The sequence below is a fragment of the Dendroctonus ponderosae genome, unplaced genomic scaffold, assembly GCF_020466585.1.
Source record: "Dendroctonus ponderosae isolate FM_Combo_2020 unplaced genomic scaffold, Dpon_F_20191213v2 Dpon_F_20191213_3, whole genome shotgun sequence".
In the NCBI taxonomy this organism is placed as follows: domain Eukaryota; kingdom Metazoa; phylum Arthropoda; class Insecta; order Coleoptera; family Curculionidae; genus Dendroctonus; species Dendroctonus ponderosae.
In genome coordinates this window covers 2,123,135-2,140,778 of record NW_026018508.1, presented here as the reverse complement: position 1 = coordinate 2,140,778, position 17,644 = coordinate 2,123,135, and the positions used below count along the sequence as shown (strand labels likewise).

The following is a 17,644-nucleotide window of genomic DNA, read 5'->3' as shown; positions in this document are numbered from 1 at the left end:
AATAGGAACCGCAATATTTGATTACGAAACATGAAGTTTAAAATATGAAATCTAATTTTGACTCATCCACTCTAAGCTGCGCAGAACAACGTTGAGTGGGCAAATYAGTTATTTTGAAAAGAAAAGTTTAGCACCTGTGTCAAACTGAGGCATCGAATTTCATGCCAGATCATTCCAAAACCAATAGAGCTTTAAAAAATGTGCTCAATTTCGCTTTTTCTGGTCCATTTCAAATTCTTAGTATCGCTGCATGTCCCATTTATTTCAAAACGGCTTTAGTAGATGCTACGTGAAGGTATTCAAAAATGCTGTCACACAAAATAAATTGAAATTTTAGTTTAAGTTAAGTCATATATTTAATTGAAATAAATATATACTTTTTATGAAATATGTGTTTAAAAATATCATAAAATTGCAACATATGTATACAACGTGCGTATAAAAGTTCTATAGAATGCTTCAAAACTTCACTAAATATATTTCCAATAGGTACTAAAATTTATTTTTACTATACCAAAACTATAAATGTACACAAGGTCTAATAAAACTGACACGATATTGTGTCGTCTATGGTAGTGGTGTCTATGTGGTCTTTATAGGGGTGAAACGCTGCGTCTCAATAACATATATGTTTCAGTTAAACATATTTTCCGTCATATACAGTAGAAATTTTAATCACTTATACGTTCAATGTGCATTTAGTAATCTAATAAGCCAACTTACCCAAAATATAAAGTTAAAAACCATCAGGAGGGTTTTAATGCGGGGAAGGCCTGCAACAATCTGCAAATGTTTACCCATATTCTCTAATAATTGATCAACCGAACTCTATAGAAATGAATTGCGATGTGCTGGGACAATGCTTATTATGATGTATTCGACGGCAGTATATAATTGGAATTATCACAATTGTATCAGCGGAATTGTCCGAGTAGCAAGAGATTTAACATTTTTAACGAATAAGTTTTGAGATAGCTTTAATTAGCAGACTTTCGATAAGGTTATTTAGCTCGATAGGTCTTTATTAATTGCAGTTCAAGTTATCAATTAATTGATGCGGGAAAATTGATGAAAGCCAATGGGGGACTGTTTCTAATATTATTTATTTTTGTGAGTACCACCTTAAATAACACTTTTTCAATCTTATTCAAAATTGCAGATTTCGGATCGCAAGTTCCCGAAGACCACACGTAGCCATCATATGATTCCCGATAACCAAAACTAGTTCGTTAAAAGTTCGTCTCAAAATACTGACCTACTGATTAATTCCTCTTTACCTCGATTCGCTATCGGTTCTGTTAATACCCGAATTTCGAATAGCAAATCTTAAAAAGAATGCAGTGTTCGTACAAATTGAAGCACAGGCAATGATGTCTACACATGTTGCAAAATAGTTTTTTCAGCACGAAAAAAACGCAAATGAAAATTATGTTATATCAACGATTTCCGACACCTATTAAATCATCCAAATTTTCGGAAAAAGCGATTGAACTAGTGATGGGCATTATCGAATGAATTSGACTATCGAATRTTTGCAACTATCGAATAAAATAATTCGAATGAATTMATTCATTGAATAGTGCGCGCTATCTAATGCAATGTGGGTSAGTCACAAACTACAAACTTATATTCTTTTGAAAATACAGGTTTCTAGTTAATATGAACTAATTTAATACTTTATTMATAACAGAGTAATGCATGTTTATTAGCACGATGCCAATATGACRTAGATATATAAATAGAATTTCATCGAAATCCAATTCCATGCAATTCGTATTGTGTGTAGAACTGTGGACTGTTGGACACMACTTATTTGTTTCTGATCGAGTGTGAATAGGTTGATTTATTTTAGGCAGGTTAATTTATAAYTTACGAGTTTTTWAAGGAATTTCGGTAAGACGTAAGGTTACCGAACAGGCCAAGTCACATTTCTACAGGKTCGGTCTATTCTCTACTATCATATGTTACACACACTACTGAGATTTATACCTATAAATCTCATCAGCGTGAAATTATGCAATTTATTGTCCGGATGTTTAATACAAACCACCCACGGTCTCCCAAGACGAAAGAAAACCGAATTTAGATGCATGAGTTTTTCATATTCCTAGAAGGGTTTTGGAAATCTTGGATACGATATGGGCGATTTTCTTTGAAAGTCGTGAAAGTCCATTTTGACAAAAAAATAGTTAATCATAAAAATTAATACAATTTACCATAAACTTTCTTTAAAATCTGTTGAATTTTTGAACACAAAATTTTAATAAATTAATATTGAACATATCTGCTTAAAAAGTGATAAATATATTTATTTCAAATTTGAGTTTGTTCATTGCAATGGAATTATAGCTATCGGATTGTCCGATAATTAGAAAACACATGAATATAGAATACACTGCTATAGAATCAGATAAAACAAAGTTAAAGAAAATAAAACTTACTCGTCAAATTACAAAGCGAACATCCCCAAGAGCACCGAGCCGAACATGCTAAAACAGTGGTTAGAAATGGTCAAAATGGTCTAAAAGGCTAAAATTGTATATGACARACTTACGAGAAAACAAAATGAAGTTWTGAAGGGCAACGAGAGGGTTCGGCGACTGGCCTGGGTAGAATTATCTGGCCACTTACGCCGACTAAACATTTAAAATAAGACGTGGTATCGTTTCTGCTATGATCAGCATGATTTCACTATAAAAGTACCCACAGCAGAAACGAGAATTCAGCTTAAAGTCTATGGTTAAGTCCGTTTACTGAACAGCTTAAAGATAGTCAGATCGGTTAGGTTCGGTCACATACATTTAAAATCCATATTATAAAAATTGTATTAATTTTGAAATAAAAGTGTTTTTAAAAACGCAAGTTTCAAATTAATCAATAAAATTGTAGTCACAGGCAATCCAAAACATTAATTGAAGTCCCAAGATCAAAACCAAAAGGTCTTGTAAAGAGAAAGGGGACAAATAGTATGCTCAAAAGTGAAAGTAAAACAATGACAGTCTTATAACATCCCGACCATTTAACTGAAATACAATCTGAAAAACCAATTAAGTGATGACTCTTGGGATAGTTACAGAGTGAAATCCGTACAATCATTTAAAAATTGGAGAAAAATTACAATTTAGGTTGACTTGTGTGTTGGTGCACTTCGAATCACCCTTCGCTGCCTCCCTATGAATCTCCAATTTCTCCAGCAACTTCAGTCTAAAGGATGAGCCAAAAACGCTATGCAAAATTCTGGCATTGTCATCAGGTACAAAGCCGTGACCAGAGAAAGACAAATGATACCAGAAATTAGACTTGTCAGGGCACTTCAGATGCTCCTTAACTCGGACACTCACCCTCCTTACCGTTTTCCAAAATAGGAAACATTACCGGTGGCGCAATTCAATCCATAAATACCACTCTTAACCAAAGAGTCAATGTCATTCTTGTTGTGGCACAGATTACGTGTGTGAGGGCAGTGAGGCCCGATGAGATATAACTCACCAACTCACAGAACGGCATCAACTCAAAAGAGCAACTCAACACAATGTTACCCATCTAGCAACCTGTAAGTATCTGTTCGGAAGCGCCCTATATACATTTTTAAAATGTATTTTTTAGTTGTGTGAAATTTTTTTATTACAGTTCTGATACGAAACTTAAAGATGGCAGACTTTTAAGCCGCTGAAAGTTGATAGATTAAGTTTGAAAGCTTATTGAAGATTTACTGGAGTAGTTTAAATTTAAGATTTATCCTTAAAACCTCGGAATGAAAAATCTGTAAAATTTTAATAATTTTTGACAAACTTCGTTCTCAACTAAATATATTGCATTTATGTATTGGAAATTGATAAAGACTTTCAAATTTTAGCAACTGGTTGAGACTTTATTCAGGCTTAGGATATCTCATATATCTTAGAATATCTTCATCATTATTATGCATTTTCAGCTTCATCAGCGCTTAAAACTGGTTTTTAATAGTGCTATAATCTCGAGAATACAATTAGAGCTAAACAGAACACGCACTTTACGACAGAAGCTTGATTTTAAAGTAAATTTGTTTATTTGTAAATGATTGTTCCAATTAGATAGCGCTTTTTGAGCAATGATCTAAATTTTCAAAAACTATTTTTTGAACAAGAAATGGGGAAAATATCGTACTTTAAAGGGCCGACAGAAACACGTTTCAATCGAATTGTTAGCATTACAAAGGCTTTTACTTATTTCATCCATGGTCTGTTATGAATTAGGCGAATTATTTTTATTATTAAATGAGTCATTATTAAAATCCATCAAAACTTAATATATCATACATTATTTTTTGATTATCTTTCTTGTATATTATTTTCGATCCCCTTTATCACCCTGAGGCCTCTTTGACTAGACTTACTGAAGCAGAGATTTAAACTAATAATGTCTCTAAACTTGTAATATTATAATACTTGTGAACACAGCTCATTCACCTGAGATTGTCTGTGCTTGTGATACGGAATATTTCAATAAAAATGCAAGATTTTACAATGGTTTATTTTATTACTAATATAAAGATACAGAGGCTTAAGATATACATTGAAATATAGGAATTAGTAAAGTGCATATAATGTATAATATATTTTTGTGCAAATTAGTATATTATATACTTATATAAAAATATGGAATGCTCTTCACATGTTGATAATATTAGAAATTACGTTAAATTGGCATTCCATATTTAGTAAATATTTCCTTACATAGGTATATACAGTTTAAAACTTCAAAAATATAGTTTTTTAGGACATTATGTAACTCTCACTCTGCGGTCAAAAATACCTTAGGTTTCAGTGATGAGCAAACGAGTTAGAAAATATATCTGTTTCTAGAAAGCTTTAATTGAGTGGAGTCTAGAAAAGATCTAAACAACTTAAAAATGTCAGTCAGCAAAAAATAATACTATTAAGAAAACAAATTATAGGTAAAATTAGTTAGAATCTAATCTAAATAGCAATAAGAATGGAAACTATAATTTTAACTATCAAGTAGGTACTTGTATTTTTTAAACACAGTGAATGCAAATGCTTTTGTTTTAATACCATGAAATGGAGTTATCCCCGATGGATAATAAAGGAATGGAAGCAGGACATAAATGGGGATTCAGACGTGCCGAAATGACGGGGTTTGAAGGGCTTAAAAGTTAACAACTGAAAGGCTGAAAATAAATTGAGATGTATGGATTATAATAAAGGTTAAATTCATCAAAGCCATTAAAGTGGATTCAAAATTATGCAGCTTTGCACTATAGAGTAGATGTACTAATAAGGCAATTCGAAATAACAACATTATTTAATAAACACAAACAAAGACCTGCGTAAAAAATGATTTGTATGCTCTTCTATTTATATGTCCAGTATTGAATTAAAGCAAAGTAATAATTATAATGAATAATTTGTATTATTTGGTAATATATATCCTTTACTAATAAAAAATTGATAAATATGCTAACGCCATAAATTTACTTCAAAATTAGAAAATAATAGTTACGTATATTTAGAACAAAGAAAGCATAATAGCTTAAGTCTTGACTTAATTTATAAATTTTATACTAGCGGTGTTTTTAACATCGTGAAGGATATACTTATTTAGTTATGTTATTTTCAACCTAAAATGACTTTATTAAAATGTATGTGGGCACGACATATTTCATTTAAAAAAATGTTGCAATAAATGAAAAAATGTAACAAATGGAACAAAAAAAGTTTGCAAAGTGTACTTATAAAATACATATGTATAAAGTACTTGAATATTAGTCTAATCGTTGAAAAGTAATATTTTGATGTTTTACGTTGTCTGGCTTGTCCTTTGTGTGCGTTATTGTAGTGAATTGAAGTCTTAAGCCATTGGTTCATATTTAGTTTTGTTTATAACACTTGCTAGGCAGCAGGATAAAATTACTCCTACTAACGGGAAGAAGGCGATTCCTATAGCGGCGCCAGCAACAACTTTGAAGTTTTTATTCAAAAAGTCGATTACTTTTTCATAGCAACCCTTAAACAAAAAGTTTACCGTTAACATTCATTTATTATTTATTGGGTCCAAAATGTTTCTTTTTATCGATTGTATCCTGCAAATTCGAGAATGTCTTTCAAAGGCCAAACTCACTTTTTATTAAGAGTTGAATGTTTTAAATATAAATTACAAGAATTTGATACCAAATTGGATTTTGATTTTTGCAATTTTAAAATTATATAATATCACAACACCTTTCTGGTTTACTGAAAAATTCTATAAAGTCTGTTGGCTGGATGCGTTACCTGCGTGTATATTTCATGATACTTCTCTTCAGTTCTACATCCATCCTGAATGCAGCAAGAAGATGGAATGGGCATCCTGTGAGGAAGATTTAGCCAATCGCTTGCATTATGGTTACCGCAGCATTTCAACTGCAAGAAAAGTATTCGGTTAAACCCGTATTGCACATACAATGTTTTCCTGATATTTACTAAATTGATAAATCGGGAAGTCTATTTTGAACGGTACAAGAGGTTAGATGGCATGACAGGGGAAGCCTAAAAATGAGTAAATCTGATATTTTTTCGTGGAAATCAGGATGGGCGGCATGAGTATGGAACTGGTTTCGTCATAAAAGAGCATCTTATAAAAAGTGTTTGAACGCTGCGCTTTGAACTCATAAGTGATAGGCTCTGCTACATACAAATAAGGGCATATTGGTATAAGATATCCTTATTATTATACGCTCTTACAGAAGACAAGGAGGAAGGCACTAAGGACTCGTTCTGCGACTTGCTTGAACGCACAGTAGAAAGCCTGCCCAAATAGGATATGATAGTACTATGTGCGGATTTCAACGGAAAAATGGGCAAAGAACCAACTTTAATGCCCACAATAGGTCAAAATAGCCTCCGTAATATGTCCAATGACAACGGACACAGACTAATAAAATTAGCATCAGCTAGCAACATGCTGATGAAAACCACAATATTTCCTCACAAGGACATTCATAAACAAATATGAGTATCTAACGACCATGTGACCCATAACCAGATTGACCATCTTTTTGTGAACGCCAGGCATTGAAACAGTGTCCCAGATGTAAAAAGCCTTTGAGGAGTAGACGGATCTTTTTCTGGTAAAAGTCAAATTCGAAATCAGAACATCGAGTAAGAAAAACAAAAAAAACTAACCAAACCACAAAATTGATTATAGGGAATCCAGAAGAACAACAAAAATACGAACAAGAACTGGAACAGAAACTCATTGAGAATGAAAATCCCACATTGGATGTTAAAAGTTTGAGGAACTATATTGAAAAAACGAAAAAAAGGAGGCAGAAAAAACCATCGGGACAACCAAAAAATCCGACTAAATCATGGTTTAATGAAGAGTGTCAACGAAAATTGCAATAAAGAAAGACTTTTAGAAACGCTAAGATTCAGCACGATGCACCTCAAAACCATGAAAAATATGCCAACTGTCGTAAAGAAACCGGTAAGTTCATAAAAAGACAAAAACAAGAATATAAACTCGAATGAGTCGAAAGAAACAGGTCTAAACCCGCTTCTAAGGAATTTTATGCGGCAATTAAAATTGGAAAACGAGGATATCAGCCCAGGTCGGTCCAGATGTTGAAAAGCGCTAATGGTGTCATAATAATCAACGAACACAAACAGTTGGAAACATGGAAAAACTCTTCAAAAATCTACTAAATATAGAACCCGATGAAAAACACACTGAAAACGCATACCACACAGCAGATCTACCTGTAGAAGAACCATCCATAGACTAATTTCGAAAGGTAGCAAAAAAATTTAGAAACTCAAAGGCTCGTGGATCGGATATCATACCATCAGAACTACTAAAGTACGGAGTCCATATACAGACAATTACACCAACTAATTATTTTGATAAGGAATGCGAGGAACGCCAACAAAGAGGCAAGAAAGCATCATAAAACCAATCCACAAAAAAGTGACAAGTCAAAGTAGTCAAACTACAGTGGAATCTCACTCATCAATACGGCCTACAAAGTCCTGGCCAATATTGTTCTGGTTAGACTGACTCCATACTAAGAGGGCGTCTTGGGGGAATAAGGAAAGGCAGGATTCAGGAAATTTAGATCTACTATTGACCAACTTTTTATACTCGGTCAATTGCTAGAGAAAGGATGGGGGTTCAACAGTACTGTCCATAATCTATTTATATAATTTCGGTAAGCATACGACAGCATTGAAAGATCAACTATGGAATGCAATGGCCGAATTAGCAATCCCAAAAAAACTCATTCAGATGAAGAAGGCATGTATGGAAGACCGAAAACCCAGAGTGCGAATAAATAACAGGCTCTCAGATGGCTTGAAGATACGTAGTGGACTAAAAGAGTGAGATGCTTCGTGGCCTATACTTTAATATCAGCCAAGAAAAAGCTACGAGGAGCAGAGATTAAAACAGAACTCCTTACTGCGCGAGGCCCGAAATTATTGCTAGCATATACAGATGACATTTACATTATTGGAGAATCCTCACCACGCTAAGTCTCACAGGGGAAAGGCTACAAGAGAAGAAGGACTCAATATTAACGAAGAAAAAACTAAATATACATGGTATACTATATACTACATACAGGGGCGCAGAGATCGAATAGGACAGAATGTAACAATGGACACGTATAGTTTTGAACGAGTGGAGCGTCTCAAATATCTACGAGCTACAAGTACAGCCGATAACGATGTCACAGAGGCTCTAAGCGGCATAATTCAAGCCGCAAATCGTAGTCTCTTCTCTCTAAACAACTTTTTCAAGTCCAAAAGCATCTCAAAAATTTCAAAGGTGAGAGTCTATAAACGCATTATAAGACCCATAATCGCTTATGGATGTAAGACATGGACAATGACTAAGCCTAATAAAGAAAAACTTAGGCGTTTTGAAAGAAAAATTTTCACTCAATTCTCCTTATAGCATCCGTCCATCTTGTTGGTGGTGTGCCTCTATTTCTATGGGCTTCGTTTCGAATTGGTCTCCACTCCAGAATATGCTTTGACCATCTTCCATCGGTTGTTCGTGCCAAATGGCCAGCCTAGTTCCACTTCAAGGTTGCAACTCTCTCTGTGACATCAGTAACACCCATCGTGTGCCGTATTGTCATAGTGGGTATCCTGTCTCTCAAAGAGTCCCAGCATTGACCGCTCCATATATCTCTTAGAAACACTAGCGCATATATCGCAATGTACTCCTTGCTTAAAGGACATGCGCAAGTTAGGTATTAACAAGGTATATTAACTGGGTATGGGAGTCGGGACTGATCAAAAAATACCTTACGTAATTTATGAAGGCCCCTCAATATGAATAGGGAGCTATGATAAAATATCATTATTTGAATTTCTTCAAACTTACTTATGGAACTATCATGGACAAGGATTTGTAAATAGAAACGAATCATTGCAGTATATGGCCTTTATTTGTCTGTTTGTTTTCAATTTTATGTTTTTATAGACACTTTTTGTGTCGTAATATTGAATAATAATAGTCGTTATAATCAATTAAATCGTATTGTCGCAAAATTTAGTAACAAAACACTAAGTAACTATGTTTAGGAAATATGTATTACTGAAGTTTTAATATGAAATCTCAAAAGCACGTTTCTTTTCAAAGATGAAAGACATTGTCTGAATAGAAGATAGAACAAGGCTTATATGAAATAGAAGTTTGTTTTGATTGACGTAGCCTCAAACTCACTTGCGCATGTCATTTAAGCAAGGAGTGCATTGCGATATATGCGCTAGTCTTAGAAACTCACACCGTTCAAAAAAACGTTTTTTTTTTAAGAGTTAACGTTTCTGCCCGATAGGTTAATAGTGAAGTATACACTGATTGTACGTTTTCGTTGTGAGACATTTGAAAACATCCTTAGACTTTCCAAATGCCACCGACGCCAAGCCCATTCTGCTGATCAGCTCGCAGGTTTGATTATCTGTTCAATACTCCTACCATCAACTGAGAATTCTCGCTCATGACAAAGTTGGTCATACATTGCGCTTTGGTAAAATTTATTTTTAAACCGGCTTCTTCACACGCTTCATAAAGGCTATCCAACATAGTCTGTGTCTGGTCAATACTGTCGGAAGTTCTGACAATGTCATCAGCGAACCTGTTGTTTTACGAACCAACGAAAGTTTGTTGGTGAATGAATGATTTACGTGGTCCAAAACCTTTTCAAAATCTATGAATACCAGGGCAAGTGGCTTGTTATACCCAATGCATTTTTCTATTGAAGCCTTAATGGTGTGAAGGTGGTCGTTCCTTTCATAGCCTGTTCTAAATCGCGCCTATTTACGAGGCCGGTATAAATCTAATTTAGATATCAGACGCTTGGCTATAATCTTCATAAAGAGTTTGTAGACATGTGACAATAAGCTCATCGGTCTATAGTCGTCTAGCTATGCGATGTCTCCTTTTTGTGCATTATGATTATTATAGCAGGTATCCTGCTGGGAAGGTGTTAGCCCCTTCAGAAGATATTCATTGAAAATCCTGCATATGTTTTTAAGCAATATGTTTCCTCCTGCCGTAGTAAACTGAATAACAATTTTATCTTCGCCTGGGGCTTTATTGTCCTTCATTTCTTTCAGCGACGCTTTTATCTCATCCTGGGTAACATCAGTTAACACGGTAACACAATATTCTCTGAACCTTGGTTTTGTACATGAGGCAACTTATCAGCCGAATTTTGTAAATTTTTTTTGTATAGCTCTGTATAAAAGTCCTCAACCAACTTTAAAATTTTATCCTTATTTGAGATGGTACAGCCTGCACTTTCTCCAGCTAACAGATGTTCTTCGTACCAGAGGCAACGTTTCTTCGAATCACCTTCAAACTTTTATTGCTCTTTGGTCTGCATTCGAGGTATGTTTGAAATTTAGTTCCCTTCTCTGTTTCATAAGACCCTTTGTGTTTTCACTAAGATTATTCTTTCGCTTCTTATTTTTGGAGCACCACCGTTTTTATGCGTCTTTTAACATTTTGTTATTTTCTCTATTCGCTGCTTCGATATTTACTTCCCCATTTCTCGTAAACCCATAGTTCTCAAGTTTAAGGTCTATGTCTTTCTGGTATTCACCAGTCTTTAAGATCAGACCACTTTGAAAAGACCGAGAAGGTGCTCGCTTTATGATCATATTTGCCCTCTCTAGTTTTACATTGATAGTCACTCTTGCTCTTACAATTCTATAGATGGACAGGACTGGATGAAAGTTGATTCAGTACGTTGATATATTGCACAATATTGTTCTGTCAGTAATCACATAATCGATTTCATTTGTGTAAATTCCATCAGGGGTTACCCACGTCCAGCGCTTCTGTTTACTCTTTTTGAAAATGGGTCCATTCCGCTTTATATAAGATTTGCATTCATATATCCTATAATAAGGTTGTAATGTATTGTAAAAAAAATATTTATCGTTTCGATTAAATGAAAATAATTATACCCAATTTAAATATTCATAATTTACAATGTCAAATGTTTTATTATTTTTGTGTGAAGGTACACACCTGCATGCTTGAGTTTAGAAATTTGCAGAATGTGAGATTTTTTTTAATATTAATTATTTGGCAAAATTAGGAAACAAGGGTCAATACTGCAATCAGAAATGTGGCTAGAGTAACGCAATATTGGGAGTCGGGTTCTTTTGATATACCTAAATTCCACACAACAGATTGAAAACAATGAAACAATAAAATATAACTACGTTGTCTTTAAACCCTAAAAACGATACTTGAGGATTGGCTTGACAATTTTACAATTTTTCATATAAATTGTCGATTAAATGAGAAGACAAAATAGTAATTATTTTATATACATATATCCATCTTACCGTTTCCTGAACTAGATCCAAATCAGAAGAGACTTGGGAGTTACTGTCGTTATGATAATTCACCATAACACGAGTAAGTCCTTTGTCGAAGCCTTCAGTCAACTTCGAACGGTATGCGAATATGGATATGCCAGCACCCAGTTCCAGAACAAAAACGATGGCTAAAAAGGCTCCGTACTAAAAACAAAGTTCAAGAGTAAATTGTACAGTATTGCAAGTAAATATGATAAATTGATTGGTTATATGTCTGATACCAATTGATTAGATATAGTAGTACTGTTTTGTAGACATTTTTCGTTTCATTTTGTTAAAGAATCCTCATTCTTAGAAATAAATATCGTCAACTAAACTACTCAACAAAATCAACGTTACACTAACAAATTTAGACTAATTTTGGAACTGAATAAATTCTAACTGCTGAGAGCGCAATTTCTGTTACAATTATTTTTCGGTTAGTGCGGGGTTTAGCGAAACAATAGTGCGGCAGACAAAGTTTATACAGGGCGAGAAATGAAACAATGCAAAATTGCTGAAAGTTTCCAGGTGTGTTACCAGTTGGACAAAAAGCGATTTTTTGTAATTCAACATAACAAGATTAAGGTGTACTTCACATCTCAAAAATCGTTTTTTAATTTTTCGCTCGCCTCGTTCATTTTCAAAGTGGTCATGAAATGCAATCATATTTGTTTTTCTTAAACCAATTTTCAAAATCTAGGGTTTGTGTTGCAGCTAAAACTTCACGATGGACTTCAATAATAATAATTCAATGTGCCGGGTTGAATGAATGAACTAAGTATTTGAGCATAAGCTTTACTTAGTTTTAGTTGATAGGAAAGTTATTTTTATCCAAGGTCCAAGAAGTATACCTAATTCTACCGTTGTATCTACTATTGACGTCTGACGTTTTACTTTACTTGGTAAAACAATGCAAATGTTCTAGAAAATGTTAACATATTTTTTAAAATAGATATACATTTTTAAACCTTTTTGCTACTCATGGTCTGTCAGTCTTCATCTTTTAGGAAAATTATCTGGTAAAATGAATTCAAACGCAACTCAAACATGCAAATCATAATATGATTACATATAGAGTGTCATGAAGCTTAGAGTCAAAGAAATGCTTTCAATTAAATAAAAAATCAAGTCGTGTATAAACAATGTGCACAAAAAAAAGAACATGATATTTTTAAATACGCCACAAATTATTTCGTAGAGAAAGAAAAACTGCCACCCAGCCCACTCTGATAGATCAAAAGTTATACCCAAGTCACAAAGTTACTTTGGAAAAGTAGACGAAACTGACCCTAACAAGACTCTTCGTGCGACTGAAGGAGGGTTCATGTTAGTATCTGCTGTTTACTCCTAGTGGTACGTGAGCTATCAGTAAAATAATTATAAGGATATCTATACGAGAATGGCGATATTAGGTCTTGACTTTGCAGAAAGGCCTCATGGCCTCAGAAATGTTTTTTTCAACAACCGTTTATCGCAAAATATTTCATAACTCCTTTTGCATTAAAATATAATTGTTATGTTTACATATGTAGTAATGTAACTCAAAAAACTTTTTAAAGATTAGTATTCATTAATATCATTACTAAATTCAACTTTGTAATATAGGAATGGATTTATCTTAATTAACTGGAAATAATTTCCCAAATAAGCACAAGATTTAATTCTTCCTTACTGCAAATCGGTACTTCTAACTTACGTAACGTAACTTCTCATTAACTGGATATAATACGCACAGTTCTTTGTTAATAAATATTTTATTCGAACTGGGTAATAGATGAAATTTATGATAGACATAAATGTGTGCATCAATTATTCTGTATATTTTACCATGGTTTAATAGGTTTGTTCCATGCAATCATTCTCGCATGGACGACCCATTATAATGAAGAACGGTAGCTTCATCTTCATCCTCAATTATCACGCGGCTCTCACCGCAAGTTTCGCGATTGTATTTCATATAGATGGGTCCGACAAGAGTTCATTGTTCTCCGCATTCTTAATTTAAGTTTTCTTTCGCAAAAGTAAATTCCTAAACCAACTTTTATTTGTCTTGGTTGGGGATCCGCTATTGTTCTTAAAGTAAAAGGTTGTATTCTGAAAAAATGCTGGTTTTGTACCTTTTTTTATTTTAAGGATCAGTAGAAATAAATAGGATGTAACACTTACCACATATAGCAGTACTGGTTGCCCTTTAACAGTACAACAACACGCCAATGAACCTATCACTAAAATTAAGGACCCGGTCCCTATTAGAACATACGGGGCAGTTCCACTGAATTCAGTACTCATTTCCATGTATTTGTAAAGTTCCACTTCCATCCATATACCAATTGCCAAAATGGCAATTCCAGAAATCTGAAATAATTTTAAATATTATCCGATGGCAATTCAATAAATGAAAATTTGTCATCTTAATTTATCTAAAGTGTAAAGCTGATGAGCAATGGAACAAAACATCTCAACTGGGTTTATAATTTTTCTAAAAATAATGCAAAATTGTAGTCTGTTTACAAATGCGATACGAAAATTTTTGCAGCTGACGAATTAAGAGAGAATAAGTATTCTGTCTGACTATTCCTCAAAATTACTCACTTTTTTGAAAATCTATAAAATTTAATTTGATTTAGTTCAGTCGTTAAAAGTAAAGTTTAGGTACATCTAGAACATAATGCATACATTACAATTTGACGCTTTGTTCAAATAAATGTTAATTTTCGTATATATTTTTTTCACGTTTCTTAAAGTAGTTGAGATATTCATTATTTCTATTCCCAAAGCGGCTAACGTTTATCAAAATTCACAGGCCCAGAAAAATTATATTTCCTGCAAATGCATTTCGCGACACACCTGTATTCTGAAGTCTTCAACAGTATAAGTAGTAAATTCGAAAAATCAACGAGCAGATCTGAAAATTCTAATTTTTAAAAGAATACATTTGGGAAGAAGAACCTAAATTAATGAAAAGCAATTAAATAAACATGAATAGAAAATTTAAGATCGCGTCTCACGAAACAGACCTACAGAAAAAAGGTTCGGTCGAGAAGACTATTGAATGCCTCGCACATTTACAAAAATTATCGGTATATAATAGCTTACTTCTCTACCTACGTATATAATATATTATCACTAAGCTTTTTTCAGCTAGGTTTTATTTGAAATCATGTTAGATTAAACTGTGATTAGTTTTCTTGTTGCAATTAATGTTGGAATGGAGGGGTAAAAGTGACATTCAATCTAGACAAAATTACTCCTTCTAAATTATAGCAACAATTTGGCATAGCTTAAGATGAGGACCGTTTGAAAATAGCTACAATTTCGAATAATTTTAAATGAATATCACATAATTACTAGATGTTGTAGAGAAAAAGATTAGACCCTGTTTATCGCAACTGAAATAGTTAGCGATTTATCAACATTTATCAACATACATACAGACATATATAAACTTTTAGCACTATATTTGATACAAAACATGCAGTTTAAAATATGGAACCTAATTTCGACTCATCCTCTCTAAGTGGCGCAGAGTGTGCAAATTACTGCAGATAATTAATTCACTTGTGGTGTTAAATTGGATCAAAATAGTTATAAATCTGTAAGCTGAGTAATTTAATGCCAGATCATTCCAAAATGAATACAGCTCTGAAAAATGTGATCAATTAAGCTTTTTCTTATCCATTTCCAATTCTTACTAACGTATGGGACATGCAGGTCCCATTTATTTCAAAACGACTTTAATAGATGTTATGTGTAAGTATTCAAAAATGCTGCAGCACAAAATAAATTGAAATTTCAATTAAAGTTGAGCCATACACATATTAGACTACATTTAATTGAAATTAATATAAACTTTTTATAAAATATGTATATCAAAATCACAATATTGCAACATATGTGTACAACGTGCGTATGAAAGTTCTATAGAATGCTTCAAAGCTTCACTAAATATATTTCCAATAGGTACTAAAATTTATTTTTACTGTACCAAATCTACAAATGTACGCAAGGTCTAAGACACAATATTGTGTTGTCGATGGGGGTGGTTTGATAGGGGTGAAACGCTGCGTCTCAATGAAACATATGTTTCACTTAAACATATTTTAATAATTTCATATACGGAGTCCTTGTGTCATATGCAGTAGCAATTTTATTCACTTATACGTTCAATGTGCATTTAGTAATATAATAAACCAACTTACCCAAAATATGAAGTTAAAAACCATCAGGAGGGTTTTCATGCAGGCAAGGGCTGCAACAGTCTGCAAATGTTTACCCATATTTTATAATAATGGATCAGCCGAACTCTATAGAAATTAATTGCGATGTGCTGGGACAATACTTATGATGTATTCGACGGCAGTATATAATTGAAATGATCACAATTTTATCGGCAGAATTGTCCTTGTAGCAAGAGATATACTAGTCGCTCCCTATCCAGACTATGTTTTCAGGATATTCCCTACCGTTACACGACGCAGTTCATGCGCGCAGGGAAATAAGCGTGGCGCATAGATTTTATTTTTACAATCAAATTTCATTCATTTTTATTTTCTTTAACAGCATTGATTGATTGCTCGATGCAGTCATGTAGATTAGATTTTTGTCTGGATATTGGTGTAAATTGGGTTCTTCCGAAAAGTAGAACTGTACACTAATTATTTTAGAATTTTTAAAACATACAGCTTGGTTTAAGATTATGACGAGCAACATTTTTAACGGATATGTTTTGAGATAGCTTTAATTAGCGGCCTTTCGATAAGGTGTTTTGATTTGAGACTCTCATAGAAATTGATTCGAATTTCAAATTTAAAAATGTAATATTAGGTAGTTCACTTTATAACTGATTGAAATATATTAATGTCAGTACTGATTTTTGCAAAACCTACAACTTCTTTAATTCATTTCATTCACAACCAAAATATATGTCAACTAGTTCTTACAAAATGGAAAACGTTACGCCCACCTTTCATTATCCACGAAAACCAAATTCTTATAAAATTGCTAGAGTTTACATATATGTATAACCTTCGGTTTATAAAACTCTAATAACCGGTTGAATGATGAAAGCATAAGCTCGTGTTCAACAGAACTGAACGTGAACGTGAACTCTGAAAGCCGGTGGCACAAAACTAATTCAATAATTCAATGCCAGTTGAACGGAAGTTCGAAACAAGTTTAAGTGTAAATTTAGATTTTAGCAAACTTGTCCAAATTTGACGGATTTGGTTTGTAGTCCGAGTTCATGTTTAAGTTGAGTTTAGTTGACCCAGCGCCGAGTATAAAATGAGGGGCTACAAACGGGGTAAGTTAAGATTTTGAAAGATAAAAAATGGTCTCTTGAAATATTTGAACTTTATGATGAAACACTCTGTATGGTAAGCAAATAAATAATAATTATATCACCCTGTCTGTTAGTTATGCAAATAAGGCAAATTAAAAACGATTGAATTAATTATGAGAATATCTAATATTAAAAATGACAACTGCGAATTTAAATAAGAATACGAATAGAGGTGTGATAAGCGGTTATTTTTCTGTAACAGGTTACAACATTTCAGTTTCACTATGGTAATAGGTTTCAAAATGTGGTTCCAAAAGGAACATGTTCTCAGTAATTTTTTCATTAAAACTGCGCAATGATGATAGCAATAGTGACGATTTACAGGATCATTCACAACCTTATGGACACAGAGCAGGGGTGTGTAGAGCACCTCAAAACAAGTCGAGTTTCTATTTAAGTTTTTTGCTCAGGTCCATGGTTAACAAGATACCAAAATTTCTCT

At 33.4% G+C, this 17,644-nt stretch overlaps 1 protein-coding gene across 1 annotated transcript; it reads right to left on the bottom strand.

The window, feature by feature from the left end:
- Window positions 1-4,498: 4,498 nt before the first annotated feature.
- LOC125503882 (tetraspanin-7-like) lies at window positions 4,499-16,330 on the bottom strand. The gene is made up of 5 exons (XM_048664971.1): window positions 16,061-16,330; window positions 14,028-14,216; window positions 11,847-12,023; window positions 6,273-6,401; window positions 4,499-6,006 (listed from the first exon to the last, which is right to left on the bottom strand). Exons 1-5 carry the CDS (start codon window positions 16,136-16,138, stop codon window positions 5,851-5,853), a joined length of 729 nt encoding a protein of 242 aa, XP_048520928.1. The 5' UTR covers window positions 16,139-16,330; the 3' UTR covers window positions 4,499-5,850.
- Window positions 16,331-17,644: the final 1,314 nt, after the last annotated feature.